This window comes from Pipistrellus kuhlii, unplaced genomic scaffold (assembly GCF_014108245.1).
Source record: "Pipistrellus kuhlii isolate mPipKuh1 unplaced genomic scaffold, mPipKuh1.p scaffold_m20_p_19, whole genome shotgun sequence".
Taxonomy (NCBI): Eukaryota; Metazoa; Chordata; class Mammalia; order Chiroptera; family Vespertilionidae; genus Pipistrellus; species Pipistrellus kuhlii.
In genome coordinates this window covers 20,997,569-21,013,708 of record NW_023425504.1, presented here as the reverse complement: position 1 = coordinate 21,013,708, position 16,140 = coordinate 20,997,569, and the positions used below count along the sequence as shown (strand labels likewise).

General features: G+C 43.6%; 1 protein-coding gene across 7 annotated transcripts in view; it reads right to left on the bottom strand.

The window, feature by feature from the left end:
- The window catches only part of TMEM255A (transmembrane protein 255A), a 58,651-nt gene that overhangs the window by 17,617 nt on the left and 24,894 nt on the right, over nucleotides 1-16,140 (bottom strand). For 2 of the 7 annotated variants that reach the window (XM_036443557.2, XM_036443555.2), the window contains exons 5-8: nucleotides 15,530-15,598; nucleotides 14,039-14,110; nucleotides 13,551-13,639; nucleotides 3,919-4,081 (exon numbers count right to left, since the gene is read on the bottom strand). In XM_036443557.2, coding sequence (XP_036299450.1) covers nucleotides 3,919-4,081; nucleotides 13,551-13,639; nucleotides 14,039-14,110; nucleotides 15,530-15,598 — 393 coding nt within the window. The remainder of the gene's footprint in view (nucleotides 1-3,918; nucleotides 4,082-13,550; nucleotides 13,640-14,038; nucleotides 14,111-15,529; nucleotides 15,599-16,140) is intronic. The other 5 variants (XM_036443556.2, XM_036443558.2, XM_036443559.2 and 2 more) reach the window with 5 other exon arrangements.

Here is a 16,140-nt window from a genome sequence, read left to right as displayed (position 1 = left end):
AAAACAAAGGAGGTAATTTCTGTTAAAACATTTGTAGAATTAGAAAAGGCTATCCACATGCTAGTTAAGAGAATCTGGGATGGAATAGAAAGGCTCTGGCATTTGAGAAACCTGGGCTTCAGTCCCAGCTCTGCTGTTTAACTCTGGGCAAATCACTTGATCTCTGTTGGCCCCTTATCTGTGAAATTGGGGCAGTAATACTTACTTACTTCACAAGTTACTAGTAGATCGGAGAAAGTAACTGTGTAAAAGTACTTCATAGAAAGTAAAGGGCCATTGCTGCCACCTATGAGGACAGACCATCAACAAACCCCTTTTCCCCCCTAGGGTAAGGTGACCAGACGTCCCGCTTTTGGAAAAAATCGGGACTTTTTAAAAACGCTGCAGGACGTGGGACAAATTGTTAAAAATCGGGTCTGTCCCACCAAAAGCGGGACGTCGGTCACCTTACCATAGAGAGCAAAGGTCACAGTGAAGTTATGAATCAGAAATAAACCTAGACATCAATGGTCCACTGAGTCTTGACAGGGGTCCTTGCCGGGAACCTCATTGAAACTACCAAGTAGCCATCACCCACTCCATTTGTGCCCATGTCTGAATGCTCTAGGAATGATTCAGAGTACTTTTCACACTGGTCCTCATGACCCATCTCCTCAACTTACCAACCTAGGAGCTTCTACACCAGCCGGCCTATTTTAGATTCAGCTTTCACCTATACCCTGGGGAAATTCTTCAAGAACAAAGGAAGTTCTTTTCTCCAAAAAAAAGCCCCAACCCAGAAACAGTTTTTCTCACACCCAAAGTTCCCTCAGGCCCAAACCGGAAATCCTTCTCCCTCCTCCTTCTTCCTGCTCCTTCTACTACTGAGGGCCCCACCTTGTTGATGCTTCCTCCACTCCTCTGTGCTTGGGCTTTCCTGAATGGGAGAAGGGGCATGGGAATGAAAAGTGCACATACAAAAGAGAGAGAGAAACAGACAGACAGACTGGGCATGAGCAGGAAAAGATTTCACTTAAGAGTCACCAGCAGGAACACTCAATGCTTCCAGTCAGCCTGATTCTGCCAGGGATTTGCTGCCCAAAACTGCAGAGTTTTTCTTTAGTCCACCTTTCATTTTCCATTACGCAGCCTTTTGACAGTACAGAGTTAAATTACAAACTGCCTTTCAGGTTCTTGTTCCTCAGGGACCCCAAAATGGGACAGAAATAGCCAAGGGCCTAGAGGCTATCGGTCTCATTTCTGGGGTCAAAGAAAAACCCCTTTTAGGTACAAAATAATTCCCTAAACACATGAGGGACATTCCTTTGCAGTATTTCCCAAATGCTCACATGATGAGAATCACCTGGTGGAGTTGTTAAAATACAGATTCCTGAATCCCAACTAAGAAGTGCTAAACTAGAATTTTTGGTAACATATAGGTAAAATTGTATTCTTAACTAGTGCTCCACCAGGTGATTCTCATCATGAGAAAAGTTTGGGAAACACTGAAGCAATGGTATGCAGTCCTGACTGCAGATCAGAATCACCTGGGCTTCAATTTAGACCATTTATTTTTATTTTTTATTTTATTTTATTTTATTTATTTTTTATTTTACTTTTTATTTTTATTTTTTACAGAGAGGAAGGGAGAGAGATAGAGAGCTAGAAACGTCGATGAGAGAGAAACATTGACCAGCTGCCTCCTGCACACCCCCTACCGGGGATGTGCCCGCAACCAATGTACATGCCCTTGACCGGAATCGAACCTGGGACCTTTTAGTCTGAAGACGGACACTCTACCATTGAGCCAAACCAGTTTCGGCTATTTTTATTTTTTAAAAAATATATATATTTTATTGATTTTTTTTACAGAGAGGAAGAGAGAGAGGGAATAGAGAGTTAGAAACATCGATGAGAGCCGAGACCGGTTTGGCTCAATGGATAGAGCGTCAGCTTGGGGACTGAAGGGTCCCGGGTTCGATTCCGGTCAAGGGCATGTACTTTGGTTGTGGGCATATCCCCAGTAGGGGGTGTGCAAGAGGCAGCTGATCGATGACTCTCTCTCATGGATGTTTCTGACTCTTCTATCTCTCTCCCTTCTTCTCTGTACAAAATCAATAAAATATATTAAAAAAAAAAACAAAAAATAATCGACGAGAGAGAATCATCAACCAGCTGCCTCGTGCACACCCCCTACTGGGGATGTGCACATAACCAAGGTACATGCCCTTGACCAGAATCGAACCTGGGACCCTTCAGTCCCCAAGCTGATGCTCTATCCCAATGTTTCCCAACTTTCTCTCATGATGAGCATCACCTGGTGGAGTTGTTAAACCACAGATTCCTGAATCCCATCTAAGAAGGGCTAAACTAGAATTTTTGGGGACATATAGGTAAAATTGCTCTAGCACTAGTTAAGTATACAATCTTACCTATATGTTCCCAAAAATCCTAGTTTAGCCCTTCTTAGTTGGGATTCAGGAATCTGTGGTTTAACAACTCCACCAGGTGATGCTCATCATGAGAGAAGGTTGGGAAACACTGCTCTATCCATTGAGCCAAACCTGTTTTGGCCAATTTAGACCATTTAAATAAGAATCTCTGGAGGAGGGGCCCAGGAATCTGGGGTTTTTAAGCACCTCAATTGATTATATTCTCATAGGAAGCCAGGAGGATAATCAGTTCTAAAGCTATCTACACTAATAAAAGAGAAACATGCAAATTGACCATCACTCCATGATTCCCACCAGCCAATCAGGAGTGAGTATGCAAATTAACCAGACAAAGATGGTGGCAGCCCCGCCCTCCAGCTGCTCCAGGTCTTTGGGCAGCATGCATGCAGGTGCGGAGCAGAGGGAGCTACAGAAGTGGTGCTCCAGCTGGAGCGACGACTGAAGGCTTCTGCCAGAGTGAAGGTGTGGGTCCCAGGTGCTGGAGGAAAACCGGTGCTGGCAGCCAGGGGAAGGAAGGCCTATTGCACAAATCTTTGTGCAACGGGCCTCCAGTTATCTCTATAATTTGAGATCAAGGTTTATTAAATAAGCAAAGAAAAGCTTAGAAATGCTTTAAAAACAAAAGAAAAAAAGGAGCCCACTATTATGAAGCACCTACTGGGTGCTGAGTCCTGGCATGCCTTTGCAGATACTCATACACAAAAAGATGAAAAAAGAGTTGAAAGAGACGTTAGAGAATGTGGGGAGGCTATGATTGAGGTTGAGGTTGAGGATAAGACCTGGCAAGCAGTTTAGCCCACAGCTGGCTCTTCAAATGCAGGGGGTTGGGGGGGAGTAAAAAGGGGAGTCCAGATGCTCTTTCTGGAGAAACTCCATGATGAAATTACTGAGAGGGGAAAACTATCATTACTCTTACCTGTAGCTAAAAAAAAAAAAAAACACCACAGGAATCAGATATAGAGGGGCAATGGGGGAGAAATGAGGTGGGCATCTGTAATACTCTCAACAATAATGATTTTGAAAAACCAACTCTTTCCTTCCATCTCTCCCCAAGTCTGTTGGGGAAAAACTACCCTAAAATATTTATGTTAAAAGTGCGTTTAGGGTAGGGAAGAGTTTGAAAAGGTTATCTATATAAAAGCATAATATGATAATTAGACTGGACAGCCAAATGATCTTCCAGATGTCCTTCCAGACGAAGCTAGGGCTGCGAGAGCCGAGCCCCTTGCACAAATTTCACTCGTTGGGCCTCTAGTATTTACATAACCAGCATGAACCAGAAAATTGATAACACCTTCCTCTCCCTCTACCCCAGAATGTGCCATAAGAACACAAGCAACTCATGTTAACAAGAAATATTTGCAGATGTTTGAAGGCAGTTACATTTTTTAAGTAATTGCTTCTGATTCCTTCCTTCAAAATATGCCCATTGTTCCTTACCCCAGCCTGGCTCTCACCTCTGTGGAAAGGGAAAACCCTTCCTTACCATGTCCTTAAATCCTCCAAGAACAGCGGCAGTGATGATGCCCAAGAACAGGCCAACGATGTTGAGGATGGTGGCAGACCAGAGCAGGTGGTAGAGGTGGATGATGTCCTGGCAACTGCTGACATCGATGTATTCATAGTACCCACCAGTAATTTCCACCCGGCTGGACAGGGAGAAGCACACTTCAGTCAGTCCCCAGGGAGCAGGTTGGGCCCCTAAGGCTTTGGCTACCACCCAGCTCAATGAAAAACAGGTTAACTATCATAAGGGACATCATAGGTATGAATGCACTTGGGGAGCAAGAAACTATGATAAATCCAAGTGTAATTGCTGTTTATTAGAAATCAACAAAAAACTACTACCTGCCCAGAGAAACACTTGTTATCATTAACACTAATCCTAGATGGCATTATTGACACCTGGCAATATGCCAGGCACAGTGTTAAGAATTTTACATATGTAAATTCATTAAAACTGTGCTAATATGGCAGTTACTAGTCACATGTGGCTATATAAGTTTAAATTCATTAATATAAAGTAAAATTTTAAAAATTCAGTTCTTTAGTCTCATCAGCCACGTGTTACATGCTCAATAGCCACACTAGTGGCTGGTTACTGTGCTGGACAGAGCAGATTACAGAACATTTCCATCATCGCATAAAGTTCTAACAGACAGTACGGTAAATCCTTAAAATACTCTGTGAGGTAGGTACTATCACTATTCCCTTTTTATCGATGAATAAACTAAAGCACATAGAGGTTAGGAACTTGCTCAAGTCATAAGAGGTAGTGCTGGGATCTGAATTCAGACTTCAAAAATATCAGTATTTCCTTTCTCAAGATAAAACAAAACATCAACAGCCCTAGCTGGTTTGACTCAGTGTATAGAGTGTCAGCCTGTGGACTGAAGGGTCCAGGGTTCGATTCTGGTCAAGGGCACATGCCCAGGTTTTGGGCTCAACTCCCAGTAGAGGGCATGCAGAAGGCAGCTAGCTGATCAATGATTCTCTCTCGTCATTGATGTTTCCATCTCTCTCCCCCTTTCCCTTCCTCTCTGAAATTAATAATATATTAAAAAACAAAACAATTTCCCAATAAAGAACTACAGCCGAGTTGCTGAACAAAACCTACCATCTCCTTGGAGAGGTCTTCCCTGACCATTCTGTCTAAAGACAACCCCCACCCCCAAAGCTCAGTCATTCTCTATCACATTACTTGCTATGGACTGCATGTGACCAAAATTCGTATGTTGGGGCCCTAACTCCCATTGAGACTGTACTTGCAGAAGGGCTTGTAGGAGGTAATTAAGGTTAGATTAGTTATAAGAGTGGGACCCTAATCCAATAGGATTGGGGGCTTTACAAATTTCAAAAGAGAAAGAGAGAGAGAGAGAGAGAGAGAGAGAGAGAGAGAGAGAGAGAGAGATATCTCCGTACACAGACCCCGAGAAGACACAGTGAAAAGGCTGCCATCTGCAAGCTAGGAGAAAGCTCTCATGGGAACCCGAGCATGCTGTCGCCCTGATCTCAGACTTCCAGCCTCCAGAATTGTGAGAAAATACGTTGTTGAAGCTATCCAGTCTCTGGTATTTTGTTATGGCAGCCCCTGTGCCTAACGTAGTTGATGCTACATAAATACCTGGTGAACGAATAAATGAAGTTCCTGTCCTCCTGGATGTGGCAAACTAATTTACAACTTGACCACTGGAAGCAATAGTGATTCTTGCCCTAGCCAGTTTGGCTCAGTGGGTAGAGCCTTGGCCTGCGAACTGAAAGGTCCCAGGTTCGATTCTGGTCAAGGGCTCATGCTCACAAGGGCTCCATCCCCAGTAGAGGGGCTTGCAGGAGGCAGCTGATCACAATGATTTTCTCTCATCATTGATGTTTCTATCTCTCCTTTCTTCCTCTCTGAAATCAATAAAAATATATACATTATTTGTGTGTGCCTATGGGTGTCTTTGTGTATGATCATATGTCTTTGAGAAAGAGCTAGTTAACACTCAGATTCTTAGGCCCAGCCTCAGTCCTACTGAATGTGGCAGAATTGGGGGGTGGAGGGTGAGGCTCAGGAATCTGTGTTAACATGGTCATTGTTGTTAGAGAACCACTGTTGTACATAGTAAGCTGCCGTAGTGGAATTTTAAAGGTATTTCAATTCATCAGAATTTTAATTGGATTTAAGTATTTTCTAGAACATAATTGAAGAGACCATCCATAAGCATACATTGAGTGTCTTTTGTTAGTTGGCACTGTACTCAGTCCTGGGAATGGGGTAGGGAGGACACACAGATTACTTAAACTCAAAAAGGCACAGTGGACAGGGACTATCCCCTGGAAAGGATAGGTATGGGTGTAAGGGAAAGTGGGCTTGTAGAGACCCAGGAGAGGCTTCTGACTGCCACCAAGTTATCTATGCCTACCTTCTAAAACACTGAGGGCAGGCTGGCAGTACATATAGATACAGTATAGCAAACTCTGGAGTACGACTGCATTTGAACCCTGGCTCTGTCACTTATTTGTGGCCTGACCCTGAACAACTTTCTTAACCCTTCTGGGCCTACGGGATTTAATTAGAGAATGTATGAAAGCAGCACTCCAGCGCATAATAAGAGCCCCCACCAAAACATGCAGCTATATATTTTTTTCCCTTCTAAGAGCCAGCCGCTGGCAACAAGATTCAACTTGGAATCTTGTTTTTAAAGGCATTAATACTTTAAAGGCACAGGCTACCACATGATAGATCAGCAGTTTGTTTTAAAATATTCAGTAATTCTAGCCATAACCCGTTTGGCTCAGTGGATAGAGCATCGGCCTGCAGACTGAAGGGTCCTGGGTTCGATTCCGGTCAAGGGCATGTACCTTGGTTGCGGGCACATCCCCAGTGGGGGGTGTGCAGGAGGCAGCTGATTGATATTTCTCTCTCATCGATGTTTCTGACTATTACTTTCTCTTCCTCTCTGTAAAAAATAAATAAATAAATATATTTTTAAAAATAAAATAAAATATTCAGTGATTGTAGAGAATATATATTTGGTTTCTGTTTGAGTGGGTTCAGTAGCTATTGAAATATTTTTTATTGAACTATGAAGCAAAAGACTGTTAATACTTAGATCTGGCTCAGGATTTAGCAAAATAGTGTGGTTTGTTTCTGTTTGAGATTTATGGTTCCATTTGGGTTAGTCTCTGGAATTGCAGAACTTCCTCTGGAATTTCATCTTTTGCATTCTCAGCACTCCTACCCTCAAGCCTCCATGGCTGCAGGGATCCCCTGCCAGACCCTACCACTGCCTGATTTAGCTTCCTAAAACATTTAAAAAACTAAGTCATTCATTTAATCAAAACCCTTCCATGGCTTCCCATTATCTTCAGGAAAATGTGTCCAAATTCCTCAGTCTGCCATAATCTGACTCTAAAATGGAGTTCACACTCCGGCTAGGCTGGAGTCCCCAATTGGCCTTGCTGGGCACTTATTCCAAAATTTGCTCAGATTTCTCCCCCTGTGTGCAAGATGCTGCCTTCTATTCTCTGCCTATCCTAATCTCTTCTACTGCTCAAAACTTCAATAGTCAACCTCACTAGGGCTTTCTTCAAGGACTCCAGTGCCAATTCATTAGCCTTTTACCTGGACTCCCATAGCCTCAGAAGAGTCTGTTTTTCTTTTTCTTTTTTTTGAATCCTCACCTGAGAATATTTTCCAATTGATTTTTAGAGAGAGTAGAAGAAAGAGGGAAAGACAGAGAGGAATATCGATGTGAGAGAAACACATTGATTGGTTGCTTCCTCCTGCATGAGGCCCAACCAGGGTTCAGGCTGGGGAGGAGCCTGAAACCGAGGTAAGTGCCCTTGACTGGCATCGAACCGGGATCCTTTGGTCTGCATGCTGTTGTGCTACCCATTGAGCCACACTGGCTAGAGAGAGCCTGTTTTTCTTAGTTTGTACTTTACATATGTCAATAATTCAGTTATTCATTTAATCCAATGTCTATTGTGAGCCTACTCAGTATTGAGTACTGTGCTGGGTACCGAAGCTACAACCAAGCCAAAGTAGACATTATGTCTCTGTCTAAATTGCGATCTCTTGAGGGCAAGGATGGTCTTTTACCTACATTTCTTTCTCCCTCACTGCCTTGCACAGTTGTAGAAATGTTATAGGTCATCAATAGGTACTTGGTGAATGAATAACAGTTCAAAGACTGATCATTGCATTGATCATGAGATTATCACTCAATAATGGGCTCTCGTCCCCTTGCTGGGTGTACCTGTGTTTTGGATCCCATTTATTCAAATAGGAGGCAACAGATCCTGGATAAAGCAGAAGGGCATGCTTCTGCTCTTAAATAAGAGCCTGGAACCACATGCCAACTCTTGATTAGCAGGCAATGACAAGGGCAGCCTCTGTGCATTCTGTCTAATCTCCCACCCCTTCCCACAATCTCCCTGGGAAATTGAGTTCCTTAAGAGTAAAATTATATTTTATTGAAAGGTATTCTTCTAGAATAGTCTCGGGCACATAGTAGGAGCTTGATAAAACTTTGTCAAAGGAAGAAATGAGTGAAACTAAGCTATCATCTTTCATTTTATTACCAGCTGAAGCAGTTCACAAACCACCAGAGTTTCATTTCACTTCCTTTAAGTTATACAGTGAAAACCAGTGATATCGACTTGGCCTCTCCAAAGCTGAGTAAAGTGCTTTGAAAGGCTGCTACTGAGGAGCTGTATCCTAGAGAAAGCCACCTTCCTGCACCAGGCAAAATGAAATAATCTATGTTTGCTATTAAAACCTCACTGCCCCTGACGTCAGAGAAGTCTGTGGCTTAGAGGGGACAGTAGCAACTCTGTTTCCGTAGCACTGAACAAATGACTGCCTGATGTGTTTGTTGCCACTTTTTTTTTTTCTTGGCCTCCTTTCCAGGAAACGGACTGAAGAATCTCGCAATTGATTAAAAATAGGCTTCATGTGAGGAAAACAAATACGTATTCGGCAAAATTAAAGACACTGAGCCCCAGAATGCTTGCAGCTAGCTATATTTAGGCCAGGAGTTTAGGTCTCTTCGGGCGCTGGCTGGACAAAGCCTTGGGTCAAGGTAAACTTTCTCCTCTATTGGAGGATCATCACCTCTTAAGTCTCATGGTCTTGATTTATGACCTAGTGTGACGGTTTCCTGATGAAGAGCTTAGTAAGTGCTTTTCTAGTGGCCTTGCTCTTGGAATCTTAGCATGAAATACTTTGGAAAGGGCCTTGACTGCTGCCTGAGGCTGGTCACCAGGCACCAGGTAGGTGAAAACCATTTCCAGGTTGAAGATCTTTAAGAGCAATGTCCCCATGACCCTCTTAGTTGCCTAGTCCCATATTTTATTTTCCTGGTGAAAAGGATGTTCCTCTTTTTGTTCCTTTTCAACAAATGTTCACTCCCTTTTCATTAGGCTTTTACTCATGCCTGGGCTGGTGTTGGGTGGAGCCTGGGATATAGATGACATGAAGTTATGTTTACTGCCTTTAGTGAGCCTAGAGTTTAGCACAGCTCCTCATAAAATTCCTTTAGAATAGGGGTGTCGAACTCAATCAGAGAAGGGGCCAAAATCTAAAATCCAGCCTAAATCGCGGGCCGAATGGTTTACTGAACAGTCATAAACTGTCATTGTGATGGAAACGCAGCGGAGTGCAGTGATGACAGCGCGGTGCGGGCCACATTGCAAGGCCTGGCGGGACGGATTTGGCCCGCGGGCCTTGTGTTTGACACATGTGCTTTCTCAAATCTCGCTCTCGCTCGTGTCTTTCTCAAATCTCGCTCTCGCTCTTACTCTCGCTCGTGTCTTTCTCAAATCTCGCTCTCGCTCTTACTCTCGCTCGTGTCTTTCTCAAATCTCGCTCTCGCTCTTACTCTCGCTCGTGTCTTTCTCAAATCTCGCTCGTGTCTTTCTCAAATCTCGCTCTCGCTCTTACTCTCGCTCGTGTCTTTCTCAAATCTCGCTCTCGCTCTTACTCTCGCTCGTGTCTTTCTCAAATCTCGCTCGTGTCTTTCTCAAATCTCGCTCTCGCTCTTACTCTCGCTCGTGTCTTTCTTAAATCTCGCTCGTCTTTCTCAAATCTCGCTCTCGCTCTTACTCTCGCTCGTGCCTTTCTCAAATCTCGCTCTCGCTCTTACTCTCGCTCGTGTCTTTCTCAAATCTCGCTTGTGTCTTTCTCAAATCTCGCTCTCGCTCTTACTCTCGCTCGTGTCTTTCTCAAATCTCGCTCTCGCTCTTACTCTCGCTCGTGTCTTTCTCAAATCTCGCTTGTGTCTTTCTCAAATCTCGCTCTCGCTCTTACTCTCGTTTGTGTCTTTCTCAAATCTCGCTCGTGTCTTTCTCAAATCTCGCTCTCGCTCTTACTCTCGCTCGTGTCTGTCTCAAATCTCGCTTGTGTCTTTCTCAAATCTCGCTCTCGCTCTTACTCTCGTTTGTCTTTCTCAAATCTCGCTCGTGTCTTTCTCAAATCTCGCTTGTGTCTTTCTCAAATCTCGCTCTCGCTCTTACTCTCGTTTGTCTTTCTCAAATCTCGCTCGTGTCTTTCTCAAACCTCGCTCTCGGTTGTGTCTTTCTCAAATCGCGCTCTCGCTCTTGCTCTCGCTCTCGTTCGTGTCTTTCTCAAATCTCGCTCGTCTTTCTCAAATCGCTCTCACTCTCTTAACCTCTTCTTCGCTCTCGCTTTCTCTCATTCTCCCTCTTTCCCTTCCACTCTTTCTAAAAATCTATGGAAAAAATATCCTCTGGTGAGAATTAAAGAAAAAAATGAGAAAGTCACTTATTATGAAGATTAGATTTGACAGAAAGATAAACTGGGCTTGAGTCTCCACTTTAAAAAGAAATCTAAGGGCTCAGCTAAATGGAATTTAAAGTAGGATTTAGTTTACTCAAACCTTCATCAGAAATACACTTAATTGCAAAGAGAAAGGTGTGTCTGTAAGGAATCTATTCTCAGCCTCCTCAGTGAGCCTTTTGTTTAATTCTCATATCTCAGGCCCTATTCTGGCCAACTTCCAGCTGCCCCCTCCCCTTTCCCGCCCCAGGAGGCCTTGAATCCGGAAAGGAAAGGGGAGCAAGGAGTAGGAAAGAGGCTGTTAAGAGGAGGGAGGAGGAAAAAAGAGAGGAAATGGCAGAGCAGGGGAGGGAGGGATAAAGAGAGGCTAAAGGAAAGATAGCAACAGAGCCCCAATTCCCCTGGGACCCATTTTACATTGCTTTGATCATGTTTTGAAGGATGGACTCAGGAAGTACAATTATAGCCAGCTCTCAATCACTGCTGCCAGGAGGGAAGTCCTTTACTTAGTTATTATAACATGAATAATTAAACCTCCCAAATAATCCCCAAACCTCATTTAAGTTTCCTTTCCTCCACCAAACCTTTTAACGAAATGAGACTGATGCTAGCAAAGAAGGTAAAGGACTGGTGTGTGTTCATCCCTTCTCTTCCCTGCCTCCAGTCTGTCCATCTGTCTGGTTTTAATCCTCAATTTAGAGAAACTACCCCGCCCCATACAGGAAGCGAGTGAGGAGGGGGCCTGCATCCATCTGACCCCTCTGGATCTAGCTCCATTCAGACTTCTGCCAACACCTCCTTCCTACCTCCCTCTCCTGGACCTCAGCATTCCTGCACTGAGAGTCTAGAGAAAATATGTGCATGGGCAGGAATTGGCTGACACACCCCACAGGCAGTGCTATTCACTTATACTCTATCTTTTGCTCATGCATTCCTGTCAATTTTACTTTCTAAATTGCTCTTGAGTGTTGTCTATTATCTCCAAAGCAACTTAATCCAGGATCCTTTCTCTTTCGTCTGAACTCTTGCAGTGACCCCCTAGTTCCTTTCTAAACACTCAAATCAATTTTCCATGCTATATCCTCCAATGGATCCCAATTGTTTACAGAGTCAAGTCCAAAGGCATTTCTATGGCCAAGGAGCCCTCCATAATTTGACTTGCGACTACAACTCTGTTCTTACCACCTACCCCCTTGTATAACTGTAGAACCCCACCCCCACAATGCTTGGGAATATTTCCCAACTTCCACCCACTTTTAGTTTGTTTCCTAACTTCCTATTTATCTTTTAATTCTCAGCTCCCACACCAACTCCCCCTGACACTGCACCCCCCAGCAACTCTGACTTTCAATCATTTGTGTTTCCAGTGTCCCCAGTACATCCACTGATTCCCCACCACACTTATCATACTACATTGCAATAAATTGTTCAGGTATCTGTCTTCCCTACTAGCTTGTGAACTCCACAGCAGTAGTCTCTATATTCTTAGCTCTTTTTGTTTTGAAAGAAAGAATAAATGATATTTTCACAATTGGAGGGCAGAGAACCAGAATGGTTATAGCAGAAATAGCACCAATTCTGCTCCTGGCTCAGGACCTTTGCACTTGCTGTTCTCTCTGCTTGAAAAACTTTTCCCCCCAGGTATCTACCCATGTTTCCCCGAAAATAAGACATCCTCTGAAAATAAGACCTAGCGCATGGAAAGACTAAGACATCCCCTGAAAATAAGACCTAGCGCAACTTTGGGAGGAAAAATTAATATAAGAAAGTGTCTTATTTTCAGGGAAACAGGGTACTTGGGTTTCCCTCTCACATTACTCAGGTCTCTACACAAATGTCTCCTCCTCAAAGAGGCCTTCCCTGGATATTCCATCTAGCACAGCACACACATTCCCCCTCCTGTTACTATCTATCTGCCTTTCATGCTTCTTTTTTTTTTCAATGCTCTGATTAATACTTGGCATGTTATACAGGGTGATGTAATAGTAGGTTTATAGTTGTGAGTACTCAAAACACGAAGTTTATTCTTCTATAAATATTTTTAAATTATTGTATTATTTTCCATACGAACAACTGTAAACCTACTTTTGCCCAACCCTATATATTCATCTTTATTGACTGATTTCCCTAATAAAATAGAAGCTCCAATAGGGCAAGGATATTTGTTTTGTTTGCTGTTGAATATCCAGAGTCTACAATAGGCCCACGCACAGAGAAAGTATTCAATAATGACTTGTTAATCCTCACCCAAGGATATTTTCCCATTGATTATTAGAGAGAGGAAAAGACAGAGAAACATCAATGTGAGAGAAACACATCAATTGGTTGCTTCCTGCACGAGCCTCAACCAGGACCCGGGCCAGGGAGGACCCTGCAGCCAAGGTGCCTGCCCTTGACCTGAATCAAACCCGGGATTCTTTGGTCTGTAGGCTGGCACTCTATCCACTGAACCAAACTGGCTAGGGCAACTTGTTCAGTGTTATTCAATTTTTTGACTTAGAACTCTGTTTGACCCTATCTCTATCATTTTCAACTTCTGTGTGACCTTGGGCTAGTTGTCTGTGTCATCTGAGCCTCACTCTAATCATCTGTAAAATGGGGATAACAATTCTACAGACATCATAGACAAGAATGAAATTAGATCAAATATTTAAAAGCACTTGATATGCTTCCTGGCACAGAGAAGGCAGGTAACAGATCTGGGCTGAAATCTGGTAACTGATCAGTGTCTTCTACTTCTTTGATCCCTATGGCATGCCCTTCCCCCATCTTAGCCCTTCCATTATCCATTGTGATCAAACCAATATTCCCATGCCTGGAGGCTCCACTCTTACTTGCCACAGTTGTAGAGGTCACAGCAGAAGCAGGTGTTTCCCCGGATGCGAGGCGTGCAGAATCCACGGCTGAGGTGAGGGCAGTTCACCTGAGGGCACAGAACAGTGAGGAAATGAGCTGGCATTGCATGGGAGGCAGGACCCTCTGGTATTTAAAGTATGAGTTAGTGACTGATGGAGATGGTAAAGATGGCTGTGAGATGAACACACCAATGCACAGGAAGTCTGGGCAGGGGACTGGCTGAACTGTGTATGAAGCAAATCACCGTGTAGCTGGGCTCAAATCCAGCCTCAGCCACGCCCTCAGTGCCCCATCCCTGAAAGGTGGAGATGGAGAGGAGAAGGATGGATGGAAGAACAGACAGAAGAACAAATAGACAGTAGGAAATGAGGATATGAAAGGGAAGGCAAGTCATGGTGTAGAAAAGGGGACCAGATGGGGAGGAAAACAGAGGGACTGTCACATGCACTCTGAAGTACAATGGTACCTCTCTAGCTGCCTGGGTAAGGTTCCTCATAACCCTCGTGGAAGGAGAATTTTTGGTTGAGGAACTTATGACCTTATATAGGAAAAATAGGGTTAGGGGGACCAGGATTATCAGTGAACCTATGGAAGTTATTAATTAACATTTTTACAGTCACCAAATTAACACAAGAAAGCAATGACAACAAAGACAAGAACAAGAGCAATGACATTTTACCCATCTTGATTGGCAAATAATTTTAAAGATTGATTTCCATTTACTCTTGTTGGTAAGAAATTTTTCAGACTCTCTCCCACATATGGATAGATATATAGATGTAATAAAGTGCTTGTAAATTTGTTCTGTTGTGTTACAGAGAATATTCATAGTAAATGAGGATTCATTTTCATCCAAATGCTCACGGCCTTTCTGATAAGCATACATATTTCTATTCCTCCCTGCTAACCTGGGGACAGTTAGAAAAATGGCAAATTTGTAATTGGGGAAAGAAAAAGAAGGCAAGTGGATTGCATGGCCATAAAAAAAAGTATTTGCCCTGATGCCTTGAGAGCAGGGCTATCACTTTGCCTAACTCCATAAAATATATAACTTCACATTATATTTTATGTAGAATGGTTTCCCCTGAAGTTGTGCAATGCAGTGGTCATTTTATATCCACTTGTCTCTCTTTTCTCCCAATCACACGTTTAAATTTGTTCTAACTATTGGGGGGGGGGGAGAGGCAGGAGGGAGAACGACGTTCAATTTGGGTATTAACAGAGAACCAAAGTGTCAAGGTTCCTAGAAGCACACAGTAGGGTTTCCTATGAAAGTGATCTCTGGGTTTGGGAAGGGCTATTATGTACTGAAATGGAAGCTCTCCAAAAATGACATGGAGTTGTGTTTCACCTTACTGTCCACCAACTCTAGTTCTGCATGAAAGGACGTGAAATACAAGGAGAGCTGTATGGGTCAGTGGAGAGAGACTCTCATGTACCCAATTCAAACATTATCAGACTGGCCTCATGAAAGGGGTCAGGCTAACAGTCTGGCCCTCCCCAGAGCCTGCAAGGGAACTAGGCCTCTCAATTACCCTCATTTGACTTCCTGACTCCTCATGTGTGGGGGGATGCAGGATCTGTCCCCTAGTCTAGGCCTACTGCCTTGGTGGAGCTCCTGATTTTCTTCCAGCTTGGGTACCTGAACCACAGGCAACTGAACCATTATCCACAGAGATGGGGAAGGACCCTGCACTGTGGCCTCGGTACTCTTATATGTTTCTCTAGGGATCAAAGCCACAAACTGAGAGGCTGCCTGCAGGGGCAGAGGAACAGCCTGTGTCCATAGAACAAAGTAAATCTTATTAGGCCTCATGAGGCTCCAACCTATGAGCATAACCTTATTAGCACTGTGCTCTGATCCGAAGAGCAAATCAAATATAGATACCAAGCAGCCAGCCTTAGGCCCCTGGAAAGGAGTACCGTAAAAGAAAAAAGTTTAGTCATTCTGGCTCACCTCCTCAGCTTCTTTCTGGGATGTCTTGGGAACATAGTGGCACCGGTTAGCGTAGAGTGGTTTCAGATCCTATAAATGGAAACACCAAACCAAAGAGATTTTGGCTTTGGAAAATAAAGCAGCAAGTGGTCTGATGGGTAATAAAAGATTTGAAAGCCTGCGCACGCGCGCGCGCACACACACACACACACACACACACACACACACACCTGAGAGAGTAGGCAGGGGGTTGAGTTAATTAATCAAAGAAGTCTGAGAATGTGAAGATCAGATAAAAAATGTTCTAACAACTGCTTTCAATTGGACCACTTGGTTAATGGGAAATTAGGAAATTGATTGAGAAATGGGTTTCCTCAAATTTCCTCTCTCATTTTATTCCTACTCTTTTTCTCTTGCACAAACTTCACAGGGACTGAGCTTCAAAGCTCCAGGTTATTGCAATATCACACTCCTAAATGATGGGGAGGGGCTGAGGTTGGACAGTATAGCTCCAACAATGAGATCTCATTATTGCCTGAGGACAGGACCAGGGCTGGCTGACATGTACTCCCTGCTGTCAGAGCCACAGCTTTTCCAGAAGGAAGAGCTCAGGAAGCAAGCCCCAGGGGGAT